At 41.2% G+C, this 17,175-nt stretch overlaps 1 protein-coding gene across 1 annotated transcript; it reads right to left on the bottom strand.

Annotated features, from left to right (window-relative positions):
* Positions 1 to 472: 472 nt before the first annotated feature.
* Positions 473 to 17,123, bottom strand: RUNDC3A (RUN domain containing 3A). Its single transcript, XM_088143385.1, has 10 exons — positions 16,953 to 17,123; positions 15,059 to 15,192; positions 11,179 to 11,264; positions 9,839 to 9,928; positions 9,482 to 9,562; positions 7,999 to 8,164; positions 4,328 to 4,485; positions 3,955 to 4,119; positions 2,181 to 2,287; positions 473 to 888 (listed from the first exon to the last, which is right to left on the bottom strand). The coding sequence occupies exons 2-10, from the start codon at positions 15,086 to 15,088 to the stop codon at positions 746 to 748; spliced, it is 1,026 nt and encodes a 341-aa protein (XP_087999511.1). The 5' UTR covers positions 15,089 to 15,192; positions 16,953 to 17,123; the 3' UTR covers positions 473 to 745.
* Between the last annotated feature and the right edge of the window lie 52 nt (positions 17,124 to 17,175).

Below are 17,175 nucleotides of genomic sequence, written 5' to 3'. Positions count from 1 at the left end.
TTCAAGAGTATGGCAGGACCAAGGAAGACAAAAAATGATTCCTGTGCTGCAAAGATGTCCAGGAACCCGAAGCTGCCTTGAACCCCCTTTTTGTAGCATGATTAACCAAAACAGGTGCTGCAGTTATCTTTGAAGCGTGGTGGTGGGATTAAGATGGGTAACAAATTACCTCCCTCCCCACAATTAAGTCTTAAAATGCTGTTGTCAGGAACACAACCACAGGGCATTCTCTTCAGTTGAAAGGGGATGGACACAGCCAGGCAACTTCCCTGTCCATTGTGCAAGTCTTCATGTTGAACAATGTGCAGCAAATTCCAACCTGTACAGGTACTACTTTCTTTCTGCCTCCAGCAATAGACAGTCAGAGGACTTTTTCTTAAATGTTGTTTTGCAGAGGCAGCCACCTTTTGGCAATCTCAATCATATATATGTTACATATAATACACGCAGCATCGTGTTACAAAAGCGCTTGTGGTAGGCAATCCTTCCAGCTTCTGACAAGTGGGCAGCCTTTCTTTTGTTTTCTTTCTCTGCTCCCAATTTAAGAAAGTCTGGGTTTCTAAGAGAGTTTTGTTGAGGAAGCAGGCATATTGCCCTTTTGCATCAAGCTGGACAAACAGCTCAGTTGCCCTCCCCACCTACTGAAACCAAGCCAAGAGGGCTTGATTCAAGATGTCTTGCCCACCCAAAATCTTTGCTCCTCCATAGGCATCTTTGAGGTTCGTGAGAACAGCCTGCTGCTGCCTCAGCTAGGGCTATGAGCAGGGCTGGGCTCAGTGCTGTCGCTCACCAGACACTCGTTGGATTTTAGGCTAGCTAAAGACTTGCAGCTAGGCAAGGAGGCCAAGGACCCACAGAGGCCCAACATTGATGGAGTTGGGTCCTTTCCTGTAGAGAGAGGAAGAGAGGGCAGGCTTTAGAATGAGTGACATGGCTGGCCCACACTCCAACAAGCCCGACAGCAACTAAATTTTTCCCTGTGTGTTGAATTTCTACTTTGCCATACAAAAGAATCTCTTGACAACTTTTGAAGTGGCTGGGGCTGCACACGGCATCTGCTGCAATTGAAGGAGGCTCTAAGCAGGCACTTAAAAGTTCGTCAACTTTATTGAAACTCATTAAAAACTTAGAGCTTAATCTAATAAGCAGCAGTCATAACTAGAAAAATTAATTGCATATTTGTTTTAGAGAGATAAGGAAGACTGGCATTGTATAAGATGGATGTCCCTGTTCCTTGAATTAGTATCCCTAAAAAAGAGAAGTCTGGGAATACAGAACAGGATTATGTTCCTGCAAAGAAGCCATTCTTTTGTATGAGTTACTGCCATGAACGTGCCCCTTGATTGGGAAAAAACAAATTCAAGAGGACAAAACGCACACAATGGCAGATAATTTCTGGTTCATCTTGGCCTCATTTTTGAAATTATTAAATATTAAATCCAATATTTTCTCCCAACTATCAAACTTAGAAGGTTTCTAATGTCTTGATAGTTCAAATAATAAAAATTATTGTTTTAAGCAAACATAAGAAGCCATTGAATTCTAATATATTCAGGGTAGTTTGGATGGAATTACAATGATACATATTGGAAGGTCAACTGGAAGGAGGCAGGCCTGGAGGGAAATGGAACTGCAAACAGGCTATTTTGCTATATTTCTAGATGTGAAGTCAGTGAAAGCTCTGTGGGCAGTGTTTAACAGGAAATAAATGCTTTGAGGGGGACCCCACTGACAGTTATTAACTATTGGAATTATTTCTTTCTTGTGACATAACTGTTTTGCATACATTATCCAGAAAACAGGTTTAGGAAGAGTGATTTCATAGTCTCATAGAGAGCTCTATTTGAGCTAAGACCAATAATCTGTTTCCTGTGTAAGACATTTGCCCTGGAAAAGATGAATTATGGGACTCTAAAAATTTGCAGAGAGCATTTTCCCTGTGGGAGCCAGCATTCAGAAGGGGGAAGAAAATAATGTGAAGGGCAAAAGGTATGACAAGACCTGGAACTTCTTGTTTCCTAAAGTTAGCTCTTTTGGGGTTAACGAATGCTAAACCACAGATTGTTAAGCAAGACAATGTGGTTGGGTTCAGAAAATATTAAGCCAAATGAAATGACACAATAGCTTTAGGTGATGTACAAATCCAATCACAGATATTTCCCAAGACTGCAAACTCTTACCCAGTGGCCCCCAAGGTTCCCCTTCATGTTTCCCTTCACCCATCCTTTGTGAATCAGAACTCAAACTTATCTCTGTTGAAAGCTGATCTGTGCTCATGAAGCTGTGCCTGGAAAAAAAGAAAAAGAGAATTAGGAGACATCCCTGAACTTAATTCCCAGAATGCATAAATTTTCAGTGTGATACCCTGATGACTACTCTGTTGGCATCTGCCAGCTCCTCTGTCCTACCTAACTTCATTTTTTTAAAAAAAATTATCTAATTCAAAAAAAAAATAGGATGCTATAAAACAAAACATCGACCTCAAACACAATATGTTTTTCCATCAATGCCTCTGGACTCTACAGAGACCAAGAGGCGTTTCTAAAGGATAGAAATAGTGGGTGGCTGCAAACCACTGCTTTGTTTGGAAGTGTGACCCTCTGTCCAGAAAAAAGGATAAAGCACAGGTGAAAGGCAGATAGCAACTGGAAGGAGAGAAAAGCCTCTTCACTTTGATTTTTAGTGACAGGTCCTTTATGATTGGCCTTGATTGTGCCCATCGCATGAGCCATTTTTTGAAGGTGCCCATAACTTGGTCTCATAATTCCAAATGCATCCCTGGCAAGCCTTGATATGGAAAGACTTGAGCGGGCTGGCCAGAAAAATATCCCACAACTGTATAATTCTGACATGTACAGAAGGTTGTTTTCTGCACATCTTAAGATAAGGCAACCGATCTAGCTACTGAAGCCAGATAGCCTGTTCTTGAGGCAAGGTCAACTTCCAGTAACTACTTTTTAGCAACAAGACAGCAATGGTTTGCCATTGCCTCGCTCCAGCATGTTTTTTTCTTCCCCATTTAGTATACAACCCTGAGATTTCCAGATGGTTTCCCATCCAAATATTAATTAAGCTCAAACTTGCTTAGTTTTGTTTTTTTTTAGTTCAGATGAGGTTGGCTAGGTTCCGCCATCTGCTGTGAATATTCTTTAAATACCCTTTATTATTATTCTTCATAGAGTCACCTTCCTTTGCTCAGCCAATTCTAATACTGAGTGGTTACTAAATTTTGGCAATGTGGAATAATTCAAATTAACCTGCCAAATATAAAGTCAGGGAAGCAAACGGGCTTTGTGCTTTTGTAGCATCTATGGATGGTATAGATGTGAACTTTTCTGCCCGTTTCCTCATGTAGTAGGACTGCCAGAGGGAACCTATTTCCACGGATAAAATGTTTCCTAGATAATAAGGACACTCTCTAAAATTAAGTGGTGGTTTTTAATTCTTTTCCAAGAATGTCAATGTTTAATGCTTTCATTCTGTAAAAAGAACCCATTTTCTACTTGCGTTTAAAAACAGACTGGCTGTTTTAGCTAGAAGAGTTGAAACCAGAAAAAGTCAGAATGGACTTATTATGGGTCAGTTGTGTTTAAGTTGACTTAGACTGAGGAAAAACAGAATTAGACATGGAACAAGGATAGACAATATTTTAGTGGAAAGATGCTATGTAGTATTGGTATATGGAGGGCTGTGATAAGTGAATCAATGATGAAACCTGAGATTGCATCACTTAGGTAGTGGGGGATGCAGTTTTGTTTTTCCCTGATTTGGGGGAGAGATGAAATTATTTTCTATGATTTTTAAACTTACTGAAAAGTGTAAAGCTTTTGCTATATTTTTTCAAGAACTTCTTGCCTTGAAATGGAAGAAACACGCACCACAGATTTCCAGCAACTGTGCTGAGGGATGCTAGAGATCTTAGAGAAAAGGTACATCTTTTAAACACACACTGACCTCCTGAATATCTTGGCTTCTGCATGACTTTCATTACCGTTCAGAGTACCCAAAGAGGGCCACTGGTTCACCAAGGGTGCAGCCATCTCCTTGGAGAGTTGGGTAAACTGACTGTTGTCTGAAGGGATGAGGCCCGTCCTGGGGGCAGAGCAGGAGGAGGGAAATCTGATCAAGGAGGAGGGAATGCAACCTGTCAGCTCAAGGCAAGGAACCAGAGAACAGCACTGTGTCCATCCTCCCACTGAATTCAGGATCCAGTTTTAATCAAATTTAAGAAACCCTAGACCCAGTCTCATAGGACAAGGGGAAGCTGATTCCACCTGGGCCTGCTTATTACTGGCAAGGAGAGTACAAGAGGTTGGATCCTACTTACAGCTGCTCTTGCAGTTCCAGGATGACCCCTTCCAGCTCTCGTTTCTCTAACTGATTCTGCACCTTCACCTCTTCCAGCCTTAACTTCAGGCGTTTGTTCTCGGCCTCCAGATCCTTGAGTTGTGACTCTCTCAGCCGAACTAGCTCCTCTAGATAGCCCTGGGACACAGCAAATGAGGGGGAAAGGAGAAAAATTAATTTCTATGGAGGAGTAAAGTGAAATTGACAAAAAATATTACCCTGGAAAAACTTATCCAATAAGCAAGAATAAAAAAGTGACCATTGTCCATGAACTGCTAAACTTTTTTTTTAAGACTACTGATTTAATGACCTTCAAAAATTGTATCAGGATTAAAATCTCCAGCATACCAAAACTAGCAGTGGTAAATCAATAAAATAAACCAGCATGGTGCTAAAGATCTTAGTAGGTATAAGCAGGTCTTTAAAAAGCAGGTAAAGCCAAAAGATTGCACCAAAAGATATATTTCTACACCAGACCATCCTCCTTGGAAAGGGCCTTCCAAAGTTGAGGTGGCCACAATGCAGAAGACATATTACCAGTTCCCAGTTGTGTTTTTGCAAAGGGAAGCATAAACAAGGACTTCTGAGAGATTTCCTTAGCATCTAACCCAAAGTCACGTGAGGCTTTAGGACCACAGCAGGAGCTACTGCAATTATTTAAAACCTGGCAAAAAGTATTTTGTGGGCTTCATTTATAATCAATAGCTTAGCCTTGCCCAACCTGTTGTCCCTTAGATGCATTCCCTGGGAATTCAGAGAGTTATAGACCCAACACATTTGGAGAGCACCAAGGGAAGGAAGATAATGGAAATTTGATCATTCTCACCTGTACTTTGACCTCCTTGCAAGCTGTTGGGGGGGGGGGGGGGCAGGCAATACAGCCTGCTTCCCTTTTAGCTACAGGCTGGGTTCACATAACATACTGAACCACAGACTAGCCAAACAGCATAGTCTAATGTAATGTTTCTCAATCTCACCAACTTGGTATGTGGACTTCAACTCTCAGAATTCCCCACCCGACTGAAATCTTTGAGAAATCCTGGAGCACAGGGGAAGTGCCAGAAGACTGGAGAAGAGCCGATGTTATTCCAATATTTTAAACGGGAAAAGTGGACCAGAAAACTATAGACCAATCAGTTTGACGACAATACCTGGGAAAACCCTAAAAAAGAAAATCAAGCAGTGGCTTGTGGGCATTTAGAGGTTAACAGGATTATCACCAGAAGCCAGCATGGATTTGTTAAAAACAGGTCATGCCGGGCAAATGTATTGCTTTCTTTGACAGTGTGACCAGATTAGTGAACCAAGGGAATGCTATAGATGTAATGTATTTAAACTTTCATAAGACAGTTGATAAGTAGACCATAGCCTCTTCTTGGTAAACTGGAACAATGTGGAATGAATAGTCACATTACCAGATGGATACACAGTTTGCTGAACAACCATAACCAATGTGTGGTCCTTAATGGGTCTATGTCCACCTGGAGGGAGATATGCAGTGGGGTACCTAATGGTTCTGCCCTGAGCCCAGTATTCTTCAACACCTTCATAAACAATTTAGATGAGGGAATAGAAGGGATGCTCATAAAATGTACAGATGATACAAAGTGGGGTGTGGGTGGGCATTGCTAACATCCTAGAAGACAGGGTCAAAATTCAAAACAAAATGCTGTTCAATGGTGAGAAATGTAAGGTTTTGCAGGATAAACCAGATAAACCAGATGCACAGCTACAAGGTCCCTGGCTTATCAGTAGTACTTGTGAGAATGATCTGGGAGTCTTGGTAGACCACAGATTAAACATGACTCAGCAATGTGTCGCAGCTGCCAATGCAGCCAATGCATCAACAAAGACATAGTGTCAAGGTTAAGGAACTGATAGTACCACTCTATGCTGCATTGGTCAAACCACACCCAGAATACTATGTTCATTTCTGGTCACCACAATACAAAAAGGACTCTGAGGAACTGGAAATAATGCAGAGAGCAGCAACAAGGGACTTGGACACTAAATCCTATGAAGAGTGATTAAAGAAACTTAATATGTTTAGCCTAAAGAAGAGAAAGCTAAGGGGAGACACGATGGCAGTTTTCCAATACATGAAGGGATGTCTCAGGGCAAAGGGTGTGGATTTGTTCTTCCTAGCACTTGAAGACAAGAACCAACGGGTGGAAGTTAGGGTGGAAGTTAGAGAGAGATCCAACCTTGAAATAAGGAGTTATTTCCTGACTCAGAGCTTTGAAGCTCCTGAAGTCATGGGTGCTCCAACTCTGGAGGTTTTCAAGAAAAGATGGACAGCCATTTGTCCAGCATGATATGAGGATTCCTGCACTGGACTAGATGACCTCCAAGATTTTTATAAGCATGTTGCAGAAACACAACCACTGAGCACTCAGCCAAATTCCTCCTACCAATGGCATACTATATAAGCCAAGAAAAACAAGGAACAAGCAACTAGGTCAAGGATGGGTAAGGTGTGCACTTTCCAGATGTAATGGAACTCCAGTGCTATCAGGTACTGCCAGCTTGGTTGAATGGAACTGTGATTCAACAATATTTCCCGAAGGCTGCATCTTCTCCAACTCTTGTGACCATTGCCTAAGCATCCTCAGGCAGCAATAACTGAATTCCACCCAGCAAAGTATAATTAATAGTGCTCTGGTCAAATCACATTTATGTTTTCAATCAGAGTTTCAGACCTAGATGCAACTGTTCTGCTAAAGAGCAGTGAGAGGATTTACTGGTGGTAGCAAAGTACTGGGTCTTTACCACCATGAAAAATGCTTTAAAATGACCTATCGAAAGCTCCCACCTGTACAGAGTCATTCTGAATTTTCTACCAATCGGTTCTAGCTGTGATCCCACTGGTTTCAATATTCCCAGCTCCTGATAAATCTAGGAGCTCAACAGATCAGTGGAACAGGATATGTGGGAGTAATTGGAAGGAGAAGGAGAAAGAAGGAGGGGGAGGGGGAGGAATATAACCAAACATATTTTAAGTAACTTCTGTCTGTGGTAAGGCATAAAAGTAAATATATAATTCAAGGTTGCTCCAATTAACTCCTGGATTGGTTACAGATTCTGAACAGATGCTAACCTATTGCAGACTTTCCTGTAATCCGATGAGCACCAAGTTGTATTGGGCTACAACTTTTACTGTCACCAAGCATTGCACATAATCCAATACATTTGAAAGTCACCAGGTTGGAGGAAAAGTCAGATTCTAATTTTTCCCAGTGGGAAATTTCTCCCCCAATACAAATACCATCTTAACAGTAAAGATGTTCCTTACGGTTACAGTCATGTAGGAAGAAAAATAAAATCCCTCTCCACATCTACTCTGATTCCTTTAGCTACTTTCCATGGAAGTTTTATTTAGGCCCAGCAAATTCTCAGCCCCTCCTGGAAAATCTCCCTTTGATTCTTTCTCACTTCAAAAACAACTGACTTTAGAAGCTTCCATGTGGCACAGGAGGGGATCCTTCATGTCAGTTTTCTCTCTCTGAGGTTGGAGCGCTATCTCTAAGCCTAGCTCCAGTCTCAGAGGTTGAACTCTGAACATTTCCATGCTTCTTGAGTATCTTCTTTGCTTTTATGCCAGATACAGCTTTGGTTCTCAGAGCCGTGTGTTCATGCTTGAGCTCCAGGTACCTTTTGTGCATAGACGATGCGAAACTTCTGCTCTATCTTGCGCCATTTAATGTACCAGCTGTCTTCTGCGGTCACGAGGGGTAGGTAAGGGTGGTCAGGGGAGCTCTCTTCACTGGTGCTACTCTCCAGGCTGTGCCGGTCCTCCTCATCACTTAGGTAATCATAACTAGAGAGATTGTGAAGTTTACTGCAAAGAAGTGACTGAAGGGGGATGGATAATTGCATGCTAGGATTTTCCATTTCCATCTCCAATTTCCAGGCAGGAGTACTATATTTTAGTGATTCTAATAAGAAAGAACAGCTTGAAGAGTTTTTACAGATTCTTCCAAAGAGTATCTTACATACCTCTCCCAACAGAGATACATGTAATCATTTCAAGTCCCAAAAATACCATTTTGAAAACTTCCATTAAAAAAAAAAAATTAACCTGCAAAAAAAAATGTTAGTACATCTCTCTACCTGTTGTCCTTTTTCTATTCACAGGGAGGTATGTTTTTTTTAATATGGAGGGGCATTCATAATACAGCTGGCACAAAATGCAGTGGCGTGAACAATCTTGAACACCCCCAGGATGGCACATATAACACCTGTTACGTGAGCTGAATTGGTTGCCAGTTTTCTTCCAAGTTTGATTCAAGGTGTTGGTTATCACCTTTAAAGCGCTTCATGGCACAGGACCAAGTCATCTGAGGAGCCGTCTCGCCCCCGTTATATCCACCCGCCCCACTTGGTCCAGCAGAAGGGGCATGTTGCAGACCCCACTAGTCAAGGGATTCCAGCTGGTGGGGTCTAGGAAGAGGGCCTTTTCTGCTGTGGCCCACACCCTGTGGAACAGCTTGGCACCTGCAGTGCAGGCAGCCCCCACTCTCCTGGCCTTCCGAAAAAGTGTAAAACCATGGCTATGCCAGATGGCCTGGGGGTCTGATGGGGGCTCGCATTGTTGGAATTGGCTTGTGGGATGATCGATACTGCATCATCTTGAATTGTCTATTGGCTTTTCATATAAAATTGTTACTTGTTATTTTAATTGTGGATATTTATATTTTTATTGTCTCGAATTTTAATTGTAAGCCGCCCAGAATCACCCTCTGTGGGAGATGGGTGGCATACAAATTTAATTAATTAATTAATAAAATAATTTGTTCCCTGCCATCCTATGCATATCTACAGTCTGAAGGGATATAATTAATTTTGCCACCTCAGGACTCTCTTCTATTATTATTATTATTATTACTACTACTACTACTACTACTACTACTACTACTACTATGACACAATTCTGTAGTACATGTAGACCCTGTTCCAGTTTGCCATGTGTCCTTAATTTTTTTTTTTTTTAATGGAAGGCTCCCTTTTAAATGAAATGTAGATATCCTGAACTTAGAACAATCACATGTACATTACTGGCCTTGGAGAACCTCCTGCAATGCAACTCTACAGCCTCATCCTCATGACCCAAGGCAAAATTAGCAGAATCCATTACCTCTGTGTAAACTTCAGGTATGGAGTATAGTCGATAACCACCGGTGTCTTACCATCCATAATTTCCCCTTTCAGGCAGAAACTAAAACAAATCAAAATTGGAAGATATAAGAGCAAAACCTAGTTATTTAAAGATCCCTGTCTTTGGGGCACCTACTGTAGATCATTTAAGGCAGTATCACCGTTCTAATACTGGTTGGGTGCACTCATCACCCAAAGCCATAATACTGTTTATTTGATTTAACGTGCAAAGACAACTAAATGTAGCTCATGCAACAAGTATGTCACGGGAGACACAATACTTACAGTAACCGTGCTCCCGCACAAAGAAAGGTTAAAACAGAGGGCGTGAACGTACCTGAAGTCTATAGCACTGAGGCCAATTAGCATTCCCGTGAGGACGGTGGATTCTTCTCGCAGCATTATTGCTCCATCATCATAAAATCTCCTATAGAGGGAGATGTGGGGAAAGCGAAAGACTTGTTGATTGAAGAGGGGAGAATGTGGGGAAAGATAGGGGCATTGTTGTCCCATGTCTGCCACTGTGCTACTATTACAATTTTTTTGTATCACTGGAAAAAACTGAAACAGGGTCATTTGCACACTTCTTCCTCAAAGTGGAAAGTTCAGAGTACACACAACACGGAGGTACAAATGGCAAAAAGTCATCCCATGTTAAAACTACTTATAAGGTATTTATTTACTGAAATAGTGCCTGCCATTCCCTCTAGCCTTCTTTTCACAGGAAACTTCTTATAACTCTTGCTTACTTTTGTCCTTTTTCTGAACAGTTGGGCACTTCTTAACCAAACCCTGGGCCCTGGGCTTTTTTTATATTTTAAGAAAAGCGTATAGGGATGATTTGGATTCTCAGACACATTCTTAAAAATTAATCTAAAGGCAGATGCTTTCCTCTGCAGCATGCCAACTGTAATCAAAAGATTGAAAATATCAAAGTATCAACAGTTAGATCAGGTAGGAGCCTAGAGGACACCAAGGTGTTTACAGGCTCACTGCCCCCCTCAGGACTGGCCCCCATACAGGATCAAGGTACTTCTAAGCCATCCAAAAATTCTGACATGTATAACACATTTAGGCCCAAACTCAGTCAACAGCTGGAATATGGCATTTTTGCATTGTAGAGGCAAAGCATTAGGCACAGTTTTCTTTGTACCTGAGGTCAGCACCAAGCAATTCAAAAGCAGGGCTAGTGCCAAATCTTGCACTATGAGAGCTGGTTTAGGCTTAAATTCTAGGCTTAGACTTTAAGGTGCACAGACTTCCTGGGGGAATTGAGAGTAATTGTCTTACACTTGCAGACTGCAAGTTCCATTTATGACTACTATATATTGCAGAAGAAAAACAACAGCAGAGTCATTATACACCTAGTGTAAGATTTCCAGAGTTGGAGTCCACTTTCTGAGATTCTGCTAAGTCTAATGACATGGATCTAAGTGTACACCGTGTTACATTTATTAGCATGGGACACGTTTTTTCTTTTCTTCTTATTTGACAGGATATGTGGGCCTATGGGAGTCTCTCAGTATAGCTGTAATTTTGGGCTGGGAAAGTAACTAGGAAATTGGACTCCAGACTTTTTGAGCAGACAACAATAGAGTAAAGGAAAAGGCGGTGGCTGCAGGAGAAACAAAACCTTGAACACATATTTCCATTTGGTGCAAGATCAGAGGTTCTTACCTTGTAGTTCTAGTATCCCGAAGTGCTGTAGCAATATACTCAGACATGCGCTTCTCCATCAGGGCCACACGAATCCATGCCCGGCCCTATAAAACAGAGAGCTTGCTAGAACAGGCAGCATCACAAAAATTGTTCGTTTTAAATGCATGGCGACTAACTCAACAAGATTCTGGCCAGTGCTGAAACAGATTTATATCTGGTTCAACATGAATCTGTACTGTGAGGTAAAGATAGCTCAGAAAAATTTAAGGAAACCTGGATGACAGCCAACTGAAGGTACTCATTGTGTCATTAGCTAATGCAAATCAGTGCTGCTTTCTAATCAATATGTTATAGGAAATCAGAATGTCTCATCCAGACAATGTTCTCTCCAAAGCTTTCGCCTTAAAGGTAATTTGCCTGGAAGTCAATTTTTACAGAACCGTCTTTCTGACAAGTTACATTTAAGGTGATAGCTTTAGAATGAACAATGAGATTTTCTTCTAGGAATAAACATAGCGTGATCAATTAGGATTAAACTTGCATTTCAAAATATTTGACTTGACTGACATCCAAACATACATGTTCAGGTCAAAAACCATAAAGAGGAACAGACATGACATACTGTGAGGTAGGGTCTAAAATTTAGATTCTAGATTCTCCATTTTATTTCACAATAATTATAATTTATTATAATGATATAATGATATAATGATAATGAAATAATTATCAGACTTTACACTTCAGTGACACACTTTGCAGCAAATGGTCTCCTGAAAGACTGTGGTAGTTGAAACAGCATCTTCTTTTTTCTTTTCTTTTTTAGAATAGGCCTGAAACTGTGGGGCAAAGCTTCAGACAGCTATGACCACCATCTTCATTTCTCAGAGAACTGGAGCCGGCACTCTTCCAAACAAAATAGTGCACCTCAGGGACCACCATGTTTGTGTTCCAAGACCTTTTTGGGGGCTGATTTAGTGCCCAAACACCACCTTGGAAATAAAGATGATGTTGTTCTCATGTTTTGCAGCCAGTGCTCCCCACAAAAACTCTGGCAATTGCCACATCTTTTCCTCTTCTCTTTCCTCCTCCCACCCATCTTCTCAAATGGACCTGCAGCCATGGAAAGAAATTCCAGAAAGTCAGGGCCAGTGTCCGTCATTTCCCCAGAGTGCTGACATCCAGGCTGTCTGCAAAATGAAGGCAGTTGATGTCTCTCTCTGGAATTTGGCTTTATAGCAGCACTCCCCTTGAGCTAAATGTTTAGGAAAGGAAGAAGGAGGTCCATCCTTTACTATTACTACCTGCCCACTCAGAAATAAGACTGAGAACAAATGGGGCTGAGGAAAAAAACAGGCGATCTCTTCATTCCCAGCCACCTACTCTTTTAGCAGGGAGTGTGGGGAACAGGAACAAATGGGTTCCTCTTTCTTGATCTGATGACTTTCAAAAGTTTTTGCAGGGCCTTTTGTTCTCTTCCCACATGCTACTGCCTGGTGTGTGGGACCAGGAGGTTCTGCAGCATACAAATAAGCCCTTTTATCTTTTTTGTTGTTGTTGTTCAGCTGCAGAAAGCTGACATGTTTATTCTTCACACCTCAGTGTTGCTTAAGGAAGGGTACAAAGAGACTCATTTTACCTCATTTAAAAAATACTGGGAGTGCCCAAGGCTATCACGGGGATGGGGTTGGGGAGGTGTTTGTGTGTATGTCAGCAACAGTAGAAGTACCCACAAGATGGATGGTGCACAACTGAGGCCCTGCCTTCGTGGAGCTTTGATCATGGGCATAGAATCACAATCATCATCTTGAATTTTTCCACCTCTCCCCTCCCAGCATATGTTCCTGAGTGACTGTATGCCATCCCAGAGGATGTCCTAGGCAGAAACGTTAATTCTGACAGAACATCTAGGCCTTAAGTTTTAGGTCAGTTTTCTTACAAAGGAGCATGCTAGGTCAGCCATAAATAAGTACAAATGACAATGAGCACAAAGAGCCCACAGAGGATACTAATGATCGCTTTACTATTTCTGCCCTGGCTGGAAGCAGGTTGTTCATCAGTTCTTCATATCAATGCAGCTAGTTAGTCTCACTGTAAAGACATCATTCTCAGAAAAGATGCTACCCGCTGCATCTCTGCTTCCAGACATGATGCATGTCCAGATCAATGACTCATATGAAACTGAAGCCATGGTTTTCATCAAGGGGGGATAATTCACACAAAGTAATTCCTTGACCAACTGGCCAACAGAAACATACACAAATTCAGGGAGCATCATCTTAATAAACTCAAAGACAGTCGATAAGTCACTGTAGACATAAAAGAAGATCCCAGATAAATTCATTAAAGCAATGGGTTATTAAAAGTAATGTAAAAAACAATATTTTATCTCTCTTTTTGACTTCAAGAGTGAGCTACTTAACCATGAATCTTAAATTTCACTGGTAATCAAGAGTGAGCCAATTCAACCACTGAAGTTTGTATTTAGTAATAGCAGTGAGAATTAAATAAACGTGATGGAAAATTGTATGATAAAGGCTTTCCATAACCCATCCATTAGGAAGCAGCACAGGCCCAAATTAGTTAATGACATAAGCCTACTGACCTGATTTTTACCTTTTGTTTTAAAGATTCTCCCCAGCTATCTTCATCCCGCTATGCAGATTAACAAAGTATATCAAATAGACAGCAGAATTCCTTTCTACGTGTATTATTATAGTTATGCCTCAGAGACAGAAAGCTACCACAAATTGAATATTGTCAAATGATTTAGAAAGGTGGGTCCAATTTCAAACATAAATATTGGATTAACATAGATTAGAGAAGATAATGTAGCCAACTTTACAAAGAAATTAGAATCTTTCTTTCTTTCTTTCTTTCTTTCTTTCTTTCTTTCTTTCTTTCTTTCTTTCTTTCTTTCTTTCCTTATTTTTCTTTCTTTAGTATTTCCAGGATAACCATGTCCTCCTTTCATTCTTCTGCAACACAATTTTTTTTTTTTAAATCTGCGCTCAGTCATTACCGACTCTGCAGTGACTGCTTGGACGAGTCCTTTTGCAGTTTTTAAGGTGTTTCGGAAGTGGTTTGCCAGAGCCTCCTTCCTAGAGCAGAGCCCAGCTGGCGAGCGCAGGAGGCGGGGTTTCCGTTGCTTCGCGCCCTTTTTGGGCGCGTGCGGTTTTTTGCGCTTACCGGCAACTGCTCCCGACTCCTTTTTTTTTTTTTGCAAGGCGCCGCCAGCATTTTTACTCCCACCAGAGTGAGAGTACCCATTTATCTACTCACGTGAGTTTTCGAACTGTTGGGTTGACAGGAACTGGGGAGGAAACAGGAGCTCACCCTGCTAACGCGAAGGCTGGACTCGAACCGCTGAAGCGTCGACCATTTCTGGCCGGCAACTTTCAGCGTCATTAAGCCGCTGTGCCACCGCATCCCCCTATACCAACAATACTGACTACCAAATTTTGCTTGAGTTTTTTTTAATAGGAATATAACAGTATTTTTAAAACCATTATTACTTTTCTTTATGCTTCTGCTACCTACACATATATTCAGATGCACAGCTGCAGGGAAGATAAGCTGGGTCAAGGCAGGCCCAATAGATTTTGTCAAGTGAGATGAAAGTCAAGATACTTTCCAGCATCATCCCACATACAGAAAAAAACTGGTCTAACCAGCAGAATCTTAATTCAATACTGGCAATTGGACAGCATCCTCCATAGTGTCAGAAGGCAACAAGTTAGCTTGGGGGCACAGGGCAGGCTGTGTAGCATGAACAGCTCTGTCTTCACACACCTGACTGCCATTCACAGCCCAGCATCTATTGCCTGAAGTGGCCACATGACTCTGTGTAATGGCAGAGCCAGCCCAGCAGGGCTTGCCTGAGTCCCTGAGATCTTCTGACCTTAGCTCTGGAGGTACTGATGTTCTCCATGTTTTCGATACTACTGACGCAGTTATTTGGGACTTTGTTGCATGCCAGGCGGATGTAATCCCAGAAGCCACGTTGTCCATCAGAGCTAAACCAACTGACAGGACCTAGGAGGAAGCAGGGAGGGGAGGATGGGAAAGATTTTGTAGTGTAGTGCAGACAATACTGATCAATAATGAATGGCTGTCTACTAGCTGCTACTTGCTAAGCAGCCTAATCCTAAGACTATATTAGAAGCATGTTAACATTTTTATGTACAGACATTTCTTCAACGTCTTTAGGGAATTCAAACTTCCTATATCTAGTCTGGTCAATGATCAACATAAAGTACTTTGACTAATTTCTCCTCTATCAAAGATCACCAGAAGACAGGTCTGTCTCTAATGGTAGATCTCAGGATGTACTGTAATAGAGCTATCCGCAACAACAGGAGCCACAAAACAACTCCATGGCTTGCTAAAGTATAGTGCTGATATGAAAAATATTTGAGATGAATGGGAGTGGAATTTTGTATGAATGGTTGAAGTCAGATATCTTTAATTCAAATATATATCAGGCTTTATTTAGAAGGTGGATTTTGAAATTGCACCAAAAAAACAAGGTCAGTCCCACTTCCGTTATTATACATGATGGGGTAGTTATTGCCTGCCACCCTTTGGGAAGACTCATGGAAAAGAAAGAGGGGAAGTCAGGTGATAACTATCACAGAAGCCTACTCAAATGTATTCTTTCTTCCTCTCTTATAGGGCCTGTACCACCAACTGCCTTGTAGAAAGGAGCATAGAATCATTTTAGTTGTTTAAAAAACAAATAAATAAAAATATTTATTGTGTTTACTTGCTTATAAGCCACTTTACTTATATCCTGTCTTTATTTTGTACAACTCAGGGTAGAGTACATAACACTCTCCTCCAGAATGACTGGCCCAAAATTACACAGGCACCTTTCGTGCCTAACAGAGGACTAGAACTTAGCCTCTCAGTTTCTAGTCCAGCATCTTATCCAAACTGACTCTCTTGGGAGGATTGTAATCTGAAAGGTGGGATACAAATAACAGTAATTAATAATAATCCAGAAATATAAATACTCTTGCTTAAAGGATCACCCCAGAAGGTGGCATGTTTGCTTAGGCTCTGAAATACTTGCTGGGGTCCTAAGATAACCACTGGTGTGAACTTCCGGGTTGCATCTAATGGTGATCAACGTGTGACACAGAACTATGGATGAAATTAGCCTTTGGTTTGATCCAGAAGGGCTTCATTTATATTCTTAGACCTTCAACTCATCCATCAGATTCAGTGGTTGGCTTTTGACAAGCCACTGTCTCTTAACCTCATTTCTTCAGTCTTTAAGAAGGCAATAATTCTGACCTATAGTACAAGTTGTATTGACAAAAGTGACCCGGAAGCAAGCAGAGTTAGCTGTTTACCAATCAGTAGGGTAAAATACTATAGATTGCACTGATACTTAATCCCTAGTTCATACAGTATGCTGAGTAATAATGTGGGCTTTTTGGTATGATATGTGGACGAATCACTGGTTTATCAAGCCATTGGTTTATCAAGATACTTAAGCTCTGCCTTAGACATTTTAGATTAAATATATTGACATCAGTGGGACTTATATTACAAATTCCATTCTATGGTTCTATTCTATAGAGTTTTTAGGATCCAACCCTATGTAGCACTCAGAAAGGGGATCCTCTCCATTTGCTCCACATTATGCAGGCATCAGTCATGCGTAGGCTAAGCATTCATGCATAAGCAAGACCATTTTCACTTAGCTCCATGTACATAACTTGCAGTGATGCAGATTAGCACCACCACCATTATCCTCTTCATCCTCAAGAGAAGCTCATCTGACCTACCATGATCCCCTTTGAAACGGTGGCTGAGTATGTGCTCTAAAATAGCAGCAAAGTTCACAAACTCCTCTGATGAGTCATCAATGGGTTCTATCGTATATTTTTCCAATAAAGTCTTCACGGAGAATCTACAATGGAATGAAAAAAGGAAACTTAAACAGGATTGAATGCAAAAAAGAAGCCAAATCACCAGATACAGCTTTTCTCATTCTTTGCAAAATATGAG

Source organism: Python bivittatus, unplaced genomic scaffold (assembly GCF_059951505.1).
Source record: "Python bivittatus isolate LINGU-HERP-01145 unplaced genomic scaffold, Pbiv_v1 ctg000410_np1212, whole genome shotgun sequence".
NCBI lineage: Eukaryota > Metazoa > Chordata > Lepidosauria > Squamata > Pythonidae > Python > Python bivittatus.
The sequence above is the reverse complement of the archived record's forward strand: the minus strand, read 5'-3'. Positions and strand labels throughout refer to the sequence as shown.